The sequence below is a fragment of the Nerophis lumbriciformis genome, linkage group LG06 (assembly GCF_033978685.3).
Source record: "Nerophis lumbriciformis linkage group LG06, RoL_Nlum_v2.1, whole genome shotgun sequence".
Lineage (NCBI taxonomy): Eukaryota > Metazoa > Chordata > Actinopteri > Syngnathiformes > Syngnathidae > Nerophis > Nerophis lumbriciformis.
In genome coordinates, this window is record NC_084553.2 from 45,174,529 (window position 1) to 45,187,329 (window position 12,801).

General features: G+C 41.6%; 1 protein-coding gene across 1 annotated transcript in view; it reads left to right on the plus strand.

The window, feature by feature from the left end:
- The first annotated feature begins 496 nt into the window (after positions 1-496).
- The window catches only part of LOC133608849 (RNA polymerase II elongation factor ELL2-like), a 51,600-nt gene continuing 39,295 nt past the window's right edge, over positions 497-12,801 (plus strand). Inside the window, exons 1-2 of the mRNA XM_061964434.2 lie at positions 497-688; positions 851-898. Coding sequence (XP_061820418.2) covers positions 551-688; positions 851-898 — 186 coding nt within the window. The 5' untranslated portion in view covers positions 497-550. The remainder of the gene's footprint in view (positions 689-850; positions 899-12,801) is intronic.

The following is a 12,801-nucleotide window of genomic DNA, read 5'->3' on the forward strand; positions in this document are numbered from 1 at the left end:
AATTTAATTAATACATCCAAATACTTTATTATTTTGTAGTATGTGCTTGAACCAAGAACAGTTAATATTGTATGCGGCTTTTAAACAAGAAAAAGGTTTTAGCACACCAACATCGAATCAATAACAGTCCTTTGCAAGCTCATCAATAACATAGAAATGGCCAACTCTTTATTTCTTGAACACGATAAAGGCTTAAATAATTTCAAACACATAACTTTACAATAACCACAAATACATATTTTCTGCAGCCGTGTCTGTCTGTATTTATGCATACAAATGCTTGTCACCTACCCTTGACGGATGCTCGGTAAACGTTAAAATGTAAAAACAATTTATATAAGTGATTTATTGAAGTAGTTGGAATGAGAATAATTAAACTTGCCTTGTCAGAAAAGTAAATAAAAGAAACGCCCCAAACCCCGGTGTCGTCATCATAGCCCCGCCCACTTTGTGACGAATGCTGACGTCGCGTGGTTGAGCGGTGAGAGAGGACAAGCTGCTTTAATTTAGCGGAGAGGGGACTGTGGTGGTAAGAGCCACCCGGCCAGCGATGGCTTCCCTCAGGCAGGAGCACCTCTACGGGCTGACGTGTGGAAAGATCAGTAAAAGCAGCCCCAACAGGACATTTTACCACGTCAAGCTCACCGACAGCGCCATTCGAGCCCTCGAGGCTTACCAGAACCTGAAGGTACCGAATACACACACTTGTCAAAACTTCATCTTCATTTTTTTTTCCATTTCTTTCCTATTCGTAGTTAAAGTCGTTGTTAGTTGTTCATGTTTAAACTGTTTTATTTAAAACATTAACCCTTTTTAAATGTCTTGTTTCCCCTCGTTTTTTGCCCCTCAGGCTAATTTACCAAGTGAGCCGTTGATCAGTTTCAAGGGGAGTCATGGGGTAAGTGCATCGGTTATTCTCTACCTTCTATTCAAGCCTTTTTACTTAACTACAACTTATAACCTTGCTGTCAACTAGTAAAGCTCAATAATTTGTTTATTTCCCCCCTAAAGCTCATTTAAACTCATAATACAGAAGCTTTAGTCCAAATTGATGAAATGAACTAAAGTTTTCATCCTGTCATTTTTGTATATGTCTTGTAGCTCAGTGGTCCCTAACCACCGGTCCGGGGACCAGTACCGGTCCGTGACGCATTTGCTACCGGGCCGCATAGAAACATTAGTTCATTTATAAACTACCGCATTTTCCCCGGCTTAACTTTCGCCTGTCCCACTAAACACACCAATAAGCTTGTTAATATATGTATATTACAATTCCTTTATATTACAACTTCAGCGTTATAATGAGTTGATTTTTCATGCTCATTTTTTTGCTGTTTTTATCTGCCACATGTGGAAAGCCGGTCCGTAAAAATAATGCATACATTAAACCGGTCCCTGGTGGAAAAGAGGTTGGGGACCCCTGTTGTAGATCGTTTTCAATTTATATTGCAGCCATAATAAACAGAACCAGCTTTAACATTGTGATACATGGATTGAATGACCCAGATAGTAGGGAAAACATGCAGTTGCATTATACACAACTTAATTAAAAAAAATATTTGCAAATTGTAGCATTTAATTGTAGAGTGTGATTATTTTAGGCATAATATGCTATGGTCAGGATTGATATGTTGGTAGAATTTAGGGATGTAACTATAAAATAAATTATTATCATAGTATTGTTGAATGTTCTCAAAAAATGCTTATACATGCACTCAAATCTTTTAACCAAGTTTTATTTATTCTAAAATAAATAAACAGACACACAATATACTTTCCGAGGTAGAAGAAACACAAAAAAATTAACCTGGCTTCTTAAGAGGCATATTATTTGGGTTGAGTTTTTTCTTGCCCTGACGTTGGATCTGAGCCGAGGATGTCGTCGTGGCTTGTGCAGCCCTTTGAGACACTTGTGATTAAGGGCTATATAAATAAACTTTGATTGATATTTTTATTTAAATGTATTTGTTGAAAGATGTTTCTTTTACTGTTTTAAATTGTAATGGTTTTAGAGCGTGTGTGCTAATTTGTCTTCTGTTCAGCAGCGATTAGTAGCACTAGGTGCTAACTAATAATAATTGTGCTTTGTAATCTTTAAATGTAGCTTGCTTCTCCAGAAAATTAGCAGTTGAAGTTATTGATCACGGTTTTACGATCTTTTTAATTTGAAACAATAATACTACCGTTGGTAGTTTTACTGCGGTTTATCAACTTGTTTACAGTTGACTTTTTCAAGGCAAAACATGTTATGTTAGCATATGTTACTATTAATAGTTTAAGAAAACATATATATTTTTTAAATGTCTATATTTTCACATATACTAATTTATACTAACTAAAAATTGCAAGTCGGCGCAAATAATTTTTTTTGGCTACCAGGCTTGTCACTCACCCTGTCTCATCAACTCATACACACAGGAGGGCGCGTGCACACATACAAAAGAAATCCAAAAGAAGTAACTAACAATTGTCCGTCTTGTTGTTATTGTTGTTGTGATAGAATATACAAACAATGATAGATAACCTTCGCTATTATTAGCTAACAACACGCAAAACTAATGTGTTACATATGTTTGTAGTGTATGTCTTTATGTCCTAAAAGCTGTAATTAGGTGGGATATAATGCTTGAAATACATTGGAAAGTTAACACAATGTGTAAAGGTTGCAAACAGCCCCTTCATGAGCCTAATTATTTTTCAATCAAAGCAATCAATCAAAGTTTATTTATATAGCCCTTAATCACAAGTGTCTCAAAGGGCTGCAATTAATTTCGTATTTAAATGCATTTGTTTAAAGATGTTCAAAAAGGTTTCAAGAGTGTGTAGACATTAATTTGGCTTCTATTCATATTAGTATTTGAGATAGCAGCGATTAGTGGAGCTGGTCGTTTGCTAACAATCTGCGTGCTCGGTGCAAGCGATTAAAGATGCTTGCTGGCTTCTCCAGGAAATGAGCAGCATCACCAGTCTGTGAGTTTCCTCTAAGTGCGGTTATCTATCACGGTTTTACGATCATTTTAATTGGAAACGATAATACGCAGTTTATCATTAATACCGGAAATTGTTACATCCCTAGTAGAATTGAATGTAAACGTCTTTAAAAAAAGAAAAGTTTAAGTCAAAAACCGAACATGATCGGATTAAGGTGTTTCCATGGGTTGTAGGCTTATTTAGAGCCGGACTTCTTGAGAAATCGGACTAATTTAGTGCATGGACACGTACTGATTTATAGTAGTGACCCGTAATGTAGGGGTTTTATAGCATATAGAAAGCTTGCAGGTTACTGGGTCAGGCTGGTGACTGTGAAGAGGAACTCGGAAGAGAGGGAGACACACACACACACACACATGCACAGTCAGAGTCAACAGTGGGGTGAGGAGCCATTCACATGTCAAATGAGAACCCTCAGTGACGCACATTGGCCCCATTGCCTCATGGGAAAGTGCAATTTAATGTTGCACGCGTCGGTTTAGAAACTATTACTTTCATTTTTTTTGGGCCACACAATTTGCAGGAAGCGTCACCAGATTTGTGTGTGTGTCTGTGGGTGTGTTTGTTTGTGTGTGCGTGCTTGCAGTCAGAAACCGCTACAGTTGGTCCTTTGGGAATATTTTACTTCTCAGTCGATGCTAATTGCAAACTGGTGGGGAAATAGCTGCAGCCACCTTCCTGTCTCGACAAGACTGGTAACTAAGCAGTCTAGTATCATATGTATGCGAGGTCTGCAGGCTGTAATGAAGCAGAACTTGTGTTACTCTTTTCCTGTCACAATGTGAATTTTGTGAATGTCAAATTCAATCTGGCTACCATTAACATTCACGTCTTGACAGCACTGATTATACACTAAATTGATGTAAAATTACAGGCATGAAAGGTGCACTTAAAAATGCAAATGGACCCAATTGTAGTATTTTGGTGTTTTTCTATAGCCACCTCCTCCATATTTTAGGTCCTTCAAACCATGCCAAAGCGAGCATCTCATCACATTTTAATAGTTTCAAACAAAAATAAAGTAGCATATTGTCACGGTTTGCACACACTAGCAATATTACAATAATTGTCATAACATGAAATAAATAAAAAAGTATATGCAAATCTGGCTAAGAATCCAATTCATTTTTAAAGAACATCCCACTTCCGTGTAGTAAGTCAGTGTTTTCCATAGGATTGTAATCTATTTCTGTGCTAGGAATGGGTATCGCTTACAATTTACTCGCCTATAGTACCAAATCAGTAAAACCGGTGCTGGTGCTTAAACAGTGCCTGAACTGGTACTTAAGAAAAGGGAAAACATGCACAATTTGGTTAAGAAACAAAACCAAAACCTTGTTATTCTTATGGAATTTTGTGACATTCAAGTTGAACCGACTAGTCATTAAAAACCGTCAATTATATAAAATAAATTATATCAAAGAAATACATAAAAAAAATGAGTACCGTAATAACATCTACACCAAATTGTCATAATTATTGCAGCAATACAGAACATAAAAAACATTGCAAAAAGCAACTTTTCGATACCAATGCTCACAATTTTCGGGGTTTCTTGAATGCAATCTTGCTCACCGTAACCGTCATTAGTGCATAATGACAAAGTGATGTGTTGTTGTTAGTGGTAGCAACAGTATGAGGGCTGCTGTTAGCGTGTTAAGGGAAGTAATTACCGTTGTTTAAAAAGAGCATCAGACACCATGTGCTTCTTTCGGGTTGGACATCACTTACAAAACGTTACTTTTACAGTATCATCGCTAAACACTAGTTGCAGGTTGTTGCCACTGTATTCATTTAGAAATGAAGTACAGATAGCTTATTCTTTTTCGGCCTGGGTACTACCGCTCACGCTGGCACGGTGCCCATCCCAAGTGGTGGGTTTCATTGGGGGATGTATCTCCCAATTTGCATAATTGGCCATGACGTAGTTGCAAGAAGTGAGTAAAAAAAAGAAAAGTGTAACAAATATGTTTGGAACTAGAAATTTACTTTTGTATGTAACTTCTGTTTGTATTTTAAAAAAATGTTACGAACAAGCAGGGGCCGCCTGTGAGTGCCTTTAAGTGGGGCAGGGGTCTCACTACTTATTGAGGAGAGCAATAATGTTCATGTTGGCATGTCCAAAGGTATCCGTTAGGCCCTAACTTATTTGTGGCGGGCCTCCACAAATGTATGGTAAACACTGTGAATAGACTTCCGCTTAGTTTCTTTCTTGCTGAAGACAACATACTGTATTGACCCAAATGTAAGACAATCGCCTCCGTTTTTTTAATTTTTATATATTTCTAAAGAGAAAATGAATCATGTTTCTTTGCTGTTCTATAGTTATTTAAAAACGATGATTCACTGATAACTCCTCCTTTGCTAATAACTTTTAAGACACTTTTTCAATGGATCTGTGTTGCGGCAAATGCTCACAGTCTGTGAGTGACAGGAAGAAAAGGGCTGACTCACTTGGGTAGAAGTCGTTTTCCGCCACCTGTTGATTTGCATGCAAAACCTTTAGACTCCGAATGTAAGACAACCTGTCTTTTTCAGACTTTTCTTGAGGTAATTTTGTGCATTTTTTGATATAACTTGTGGTTCAGTAAAAAGAGGAACAACTGTGAGTCTGACTTTGGACACTCCTCTCTAACATAGTTGATTTACCTTTCTATTATTGGTCTTATTTTAACACTACTTGTTGAGGCTTCTCTTTAAAAAAAAAAAAGTTTCCTTAAAATTTGTTTTTAAAAAAGGTAATCAATCAGATTGATTCCTTTGATGCTCGCTTTGTCCTAAAATTTCAAAACATAATGCTGAATCGTACGACCGACATTACACTGACCTGTATGCAGGACGATGGTAGACCAGGTTGTCCTGCAAGCCACAGTTTTTAGCCAAATTAATGTTTAAAGGAAATTACAGGAGCAGGAGCCATAATACTTTAGATGACAGCTTTCTCTGTCTCGTCTGTGTGTTTGAGGTCTAGACAAGCGTGGTAGCATTACACTGCATAGACAGCGGCTCTCTCCGCTATGTTTGCTGGCCAGCTTTATGTGAGAATAACACTGTTGCGTGCGTAATGTTTGCCTTTGCATGTTATGACGCGTTTGCATCTTGTTTTGGTGCTGAAGGCATTAAAAGGCATGATTTATTCATGTCCCACCTCCTGCCCATTGTGCCGGACCAGCCGAAATCCCCTGAGGACCATCTGTGTGTTTGTTTATTTGGTGGGTCTGTACGTATGAGGGAGACAGGGTGAGGGGAGCGCTTGCCAATTGCCTTTCTATGAGCGCTAGTGTGCGTCGCGACTGGCTTTGTGTGCACCCTCGCCTTTAATTTGAATAACAAGGAGCAAGGGAATGTGGCCTGTGTTTTGTCACCCAGAATGGATTGACTTCCTCATCCTAATGCATTACAGTCAGTCCAGATGTGTTGTGCTCTACCGTAGAGGTGATGCTTCTGCCCGACCAACATGATGATTTTAAAAAAACTACTACTCCCTGGTGTGCATCTAATGGAGTAGACACAAAGAGGCACTTTTCTGCAAAAGGTAACAATCTAGTTTCAAATATGAGGATAGCTAATGCTTACAGTTTACTAGGAAAGTTCAATGTGGCAGTCAATGACAACATTCACATGCATTCTGGATCCTTTGAACATACATTAGGGCAGATTTTTGTGACCTTAGAAGTTTGGGGATTTTTCCTTTCCTTTTTCCAGCAACTAGTCCTAATTCCAATTGTTTGCAGAAGATTTCATACATCTATTTTTTTAGTGAGTCGCCAACCTTTTCCCAGAAATGCTTTTTCAGGAAATAAGGTACTCCCCAACTTGTGTATTTAACCTGCAGTTAAATACTTGGTAGTGGTGGATTTTTGTGGCAAGTGAGGTGTAGTTCATCTAGTAGTAGATTTATTTGCACAGTAAATTATTATTTGAAAAAACAGTTTCAGAATCCTAATAGTGTGTGTGTTTGGACAAATTAGTAGTTTTGTACCTTGTCTCACTGTTCCTGCCAATGTATGCAGTGTTTACTTAAGGTAGTGAAGCCCTCTGCCCTATGTAAACATGGAAGCAGCGGAGTGCACCTGACTGATATATGCCTAATAGGTTTTATAGGCGCAATAAAAATTCCAACATTTTAGGAGGCTAATATATAAAAATACTGTAATATTGTACCTACATAAGTGGTTGGTGTGGCTCCCCTCAACATTTTGAAAAATAGCACCAGTGTTTGTTGTTGGCTGAGAGCAAGAAACTACCATGCAAACTGCATATTAAATCTTGGCAAGCTGTGCAATGAGTATCACTAATCAGTTGACTGAAACATTAATCAACATTTAATTTAGTGTAAGGAATTTTTCCGAAATCATTCATATGTTTGCCGGTTGGACCAAATGTGGTTGGGTCAGATGTGACGCATAGCGCTAATATTGTGAAGGCCGGAAGTGTGTGACTGGTCGGAAAAAGAGAGCTTGGTGGTGGCCGTGTTTGAACAAAGGACGAGACTGTTGTTCACTTTTTAAATAAGTGCCTCTCTTATTCCTGCCTACCGTCCATCCTTTCTACCGAGCTTGGTATTCTTACCAGACCCGAGGTTATAGGTTTCCCATTTACAGTGCTTTTAATATTAAGAAATGTGTGATGGAAAGCGTCACTCTCCACTTTACCCGTGTCGGGCTCTTGCTGTGTTGAGCACCTACATTAGGTATTACTGAGAAAAAGGTTGACATTTTGGGTAGTTTTAAAAGAAACGTTGCTTTCTTCTCGCCTTCTTCTCTGCTCTGCTCCACTTGGGTAACTCCTCTTCATTGTTATAAAAACGATGCCAACGGGTTTGTTTTGGCACGTCTTCCTAAATCAAGTCGTCCATGCACATGCGCAGTAACATGGAATATCTCTTTGCGTGAGAAGGGAAGTGGAGCTGTCTAACGATCATGATTGAGTAAACATTTTCATCTATTTTTAAGCGTACAAATTTAAAAAAAAAATGTTTAAAAAAAAATTTAAGATAGGACTGTGCAATATGACCTAAAAATTAAATCGGACTTTTTCACAAAAAAAATGCAATTTACCATTTTTTTCCTACCTTCTTTAAGAACCAATAAATACAAATGACAGAGATAATTGAAACGTTTGCTGTTCCATTCATCCATTTTCTACCGCTTGTCCCTTTTGGGATCGCGGGGGGTGCTGGAGCCTATCTCAGCTGCATTCGGGTGGAAGGCGGGGTACACCCTGGACAAATCGTCACCTCATCGCAGGGCCAACACAGATAGACAGACATCATTCACACTCACATTCACACACTAGGGCCAATTTAGTGTTGTCAATCAACCTATCCCCAGGTGCATGTCTTTGAAGGTGAGAGGAAGCCAGAGTACCCGGAGGGAACCCACACAGTCACGGGGAGAACATGCAAACTCCACACAGAAAGATCCCGAGCCCGGGATTGAACTCAGGACTACTCTGAGGCACATGCACTAACCCCTGTTCCACCGTGCTTTTGCTTTTATTTATTAAAAAACTAGTGGTTTGGCACAATTTGCAGGGATACATGGCAAGAACACTGCACATTGCACCTTACACAACATCTTACATCTTACAATTTTATGAAATTGTTCTTTTTAGAACAAAAATAAATTGCAATTTGTATAGAATTTTTGTTGAAAAACTAAATTAAGAGCTTCCTCTGGGCGACAAATTTACACATTGCTTGACTACCTCTTTCTTGTCGTACATGGTTCTTATGTACAGTAAATGATTCTACTATTGTAATCGTTAAGAATTAGTTTGTTTTTTTGGTTACAATTTTGTTCGCCTACTCTGCTGCATGCCTCTTTTTCAGAAGCTGGAGTAAGTTGTGCCGCTGTCTTTTTTTTTTTTTAACACACTTTGCAGCGTGCAGTCACTTGTTCCATGCCTCTGTTGCCGCAAATCAAAGCCACTGACGACACTATTCTTTTCTTTGAAACGAACGTATTGTTAGCGTTAGCAGTAACCATGCTTTACTATGTGTGTAAATCTCCACTAAAAAAATAAGAGGGAGGACGGAAGCTTCTAGTGGCAAAAAGTATGCCAGAGCAAGGGGAGAAAAACGATTTATTTTTTAAATTGCTTACAAAAAAACAAAAAACCTCAAATTTATAAACAAAATTGAGTTATCGTCCAGGCCTAAAATAACTATTAATCGTTACTTATGTGATGTTCTCTTGCCCCTGGAAATCTGGGGACCCCAGGCAAGTGCTTGTGTTTGCCTAAGGGTAAATCCACCCCTTGACCGTGATTGATGCATTATAAGGAAGTTTTTGTGTTGCTGTTGTGGCGAACGGTGCAAAGAAATGTGTGTGCTGTGGTGGATCTGATGACTGTTGCGTGGAAAGATCGACAATTAAATGACTATGCGTTTCTATGTCTATATCGCTGCACTAAAGTAAAGGTAAGTTAAATTATGTTGGTGGTAAGTTACTTTACGAAAAATTGTGTTGGTTGGGAGTTAAATATAAGCGTGTCACTTACAATCAGTAGCTTGAAGTTGAGTCAGGGCAGTGTAAACAAACAGCAACAGGTACTCTTAAAAAGGCTTCATTCAGTGACTTCCTGTCTTTAAAAACAACTATAGGCATTGCAAGTCAACATAGCAAGTGTAAATCACTAACATAACAAAATGTTTACAGAGCAGAGGTTACTTTTGGTTGCAAGATGGAGATTTGTTTATATTCATTTTTTTGTACTTTTAGGTTATTTAATTACTGTGTTTTCCGACAGTGATACATAACACCTCAAAATTTATAAGGAATGTTTATGTAATTTTATACATTTTTTGTAATGAAAGTAATCACTGCGTGATAATCTTGAAACCGTGATTATTACTCAGACTATTATTGTACAGCCAAAATCTATAATCGTTGCATCCCTATTTCTGGTTGCAACTCACTACTTTCTCCTAACAAGTGGACATTGTAAATGTTGTAGAGTGGTCGGATTACATATTTGTTTATCCAAACGTGTGAGTTTGAGACAAGTGGCCACTGAGAAGGTGAAAAATGTGTTCTGTGCTCAGAGATGCTGAGCTCATCTTAGCTTACAAGAACCACATCCCGACTAATTCCCTCACGTGAAGGTCCACGCTAAAGGCTTATGAGGAATAAAAGAGCACTTGTGTGTATGTGTGGAGCCGGCCGTAGCTTTGGGGCTCACAGAGAGGGGTTGCGGTGACCCACAATTTGTTGACAGTCTGGCCCCCGGGCACCTGCAAGAGACAAATGCTTCTTGGCACAGTTTTACAGAAAACCTCAAGGATGCTTGTGGTACAACACCCCTCTCTTCCTCCATTTCTCTCTCCTGACTTCCTTTCCCCTGAGCTTGCTTGTGGCTCTGTCTGTCTGTGAAATTGCAAATGAAAGCGAATGGAAGGTGATTACAGGCTCAGTCTTGATTACACGCACTGTCTCCCACTGGAGGCAGTCACATTAATCACCCAGCATGTGAAATTTAGCAAGAGAGAATACTGAAGCATCATAAAAAATTAAATGAGGAAATAGAGATTAATGGTTATAGATGCAAAACTGGGTAAAATTACAGTTTTGCACTGTATTATAAAACTTGTATAAATGTCAGTATAACAATCCTTGAAAGAGGTCTTTAGTGTGTGCAAGGTGTGTGAGGAATGGAGCAAAATATCTGGACAAGTTCCTGGCAGCTACCATCACTCCTGATGATGCTGAAAATAGAAGATGACAATAAAATACCTGAAATCAGTATGCAGTGCTTGCCAGGGGAAAAACATTGAAACTTCAGTTATAAACACCTGCACTGTTCGATATTGTGTCCAATTAGACTTGCAACTGAGTGATGACATGTGCTTTTGTTATGAAGAAAATGTTCATTTGAAATTATTTAGTTGTCAACCTGTCGTACCAATGAGATGCAAAAACCAAACAAAATAGGGACAAATACACCTGAGTCATCATTCAAAACATTAACATTTGACGTTACCTGAACATCTAGTTTAAAGGGAACTGCACTGTAGGAGCCTAAATGCTGTTTATGAAACGACTGGGTCGCATAGTGATGCGGTTGTGGTTCTCCCAAGGATACAGACGGCTTCGGACACAGCTTGCAGGTAGGAAAATGATTTATTTTAAATATAAATCATATGATGAATAAACAAAAGACATGCATGTAGCACAAAAGGCAAAACAAAAGGACTAGCGTGGGAGCTAGCAGGAAAAAAATAGCATAGCATGAAATCTAAGTAGTCGTTAACAGTTGTATGAGAACAAACTACGAAGCCAGACCGAGTGAGGCCAGAGCAAAGACTAAATAGCCCTCTGATTAGCGCCCGGGCAACAGGTGCGCGTCCCGAACACTAACCAGAGGCAGGTGCATACAATCTGCCGTCATGGCAACAGAAACAAACTAAACTCAAGGTGCTGAAAACACGTGACACAAACATAAACAAACTCTGATCCGGGCAGCGGATCGTAACAGTACCCCCCCCTTAAAGGACAGATTCCAGATGTCCCTTGACACGAAATAAAACTAGAACCCAAAAAACAAGAAACAGTTCAAGAGTCCAGGGAGGGTGGAGGGAGGATTTGGTGGTGGGTCGCCAGGCCACGTGTCCCCGAATCCACCGGGGAAGAGTCAGGTGGCGGCGGCGAGTGGAACGCCGCTGCCGCAGGCGAGGCGGGCGACCACGGAAAGGCCACATTCGTGGCTGCCGAGAAGGTGGGCGTGAGTGGCGCCAGAAGCTCAGCAGCCAGAGAGTTCTACGACTACGTCTCGGGTGTCGCTGCTGTTTGCGCCACTGGCGTCCATAAACAAACCTCCGAGAGCGCCGCTTGCGCAGCCAGACCACTCGAGGTCGCTGAGACGAAGACGAGGAGAGAGCAGACGTCGCCGTGGAAACAGGAGGAGCCGACGTCGCCGTGGAAGCAGGAGGAGCCGACGTCGCCGTGGAGGCAGGAGGAGCCGACGTCGCCGTGGAGGCAGGAGGAGCCGACGTCGCCGTGGAGGCAGGAGGAGCCGACGTCGCCGTGGAGGCAGGAGGAGCCGACGTCGCCGTGGAGGCAGGAGGAGCCGACGTCGCCGTGGAGGCAGGAGGAGACGTCGTCGCCGTGGAGGCAGGAGGAGACGTCGTCGCCGTGGAGGCAGGTGCAGGTTCTGGTACCAGCCGTGGAGCCGGCGCTGGTGTGGGTACCAGCCGTGGAGCCGGCGCTGGTGTGGGTACCAGCCGTGGAGCCGGCGCTGGTGTGGGTACCAGCCGTGGAGCCGGCGCTGGTGTGGGTACCAGCCGTGGAGCCGGCGCTGGTGTGGGTACCAGCCGTGGAGCCGGCGCTGGTGTGGGTACCAGCCGTGGAGCCGGCGCTGGTGTGGGTACCAGCCTTGGAGCCGGCGCTGGTGTGGGAACCAGCCTTGGAGCCGGCGCTGGTGTGGGAACCAGCCTTGGAGCCGGCGCTGGTGTGGGAACCAGCCTTGGAGCCGGCGCTGGTGTGGGAACCAGCCGAGGAACTTGGCATGGTGGAGCTTGGCGTGGTGGAGGTACAGGAGACGAAGTTTGGTGTGTCAGCCGAGGTGCAGGAACAGGTGCTAGCCGAGGTGCAGCTGGAGGTGGCCTAGCTGGCGGTTGTGGCTTAGCATGGCGAAGGACTGGTGGCGGTGGCCGTGCAGGAGGTTGCGGCTTAGCACGCCGAAAGACTGGTGGCGGTGGCCGTGCAGGAGGTTGCGGTTTAGCATGCCGAAAGACTGGTGGCGGTGGCCGTGCAGGAGGTTGCGGCTTAGCACGCCGAAAGACTGGTGGCGGTGGCCGTGCAGGGGGTT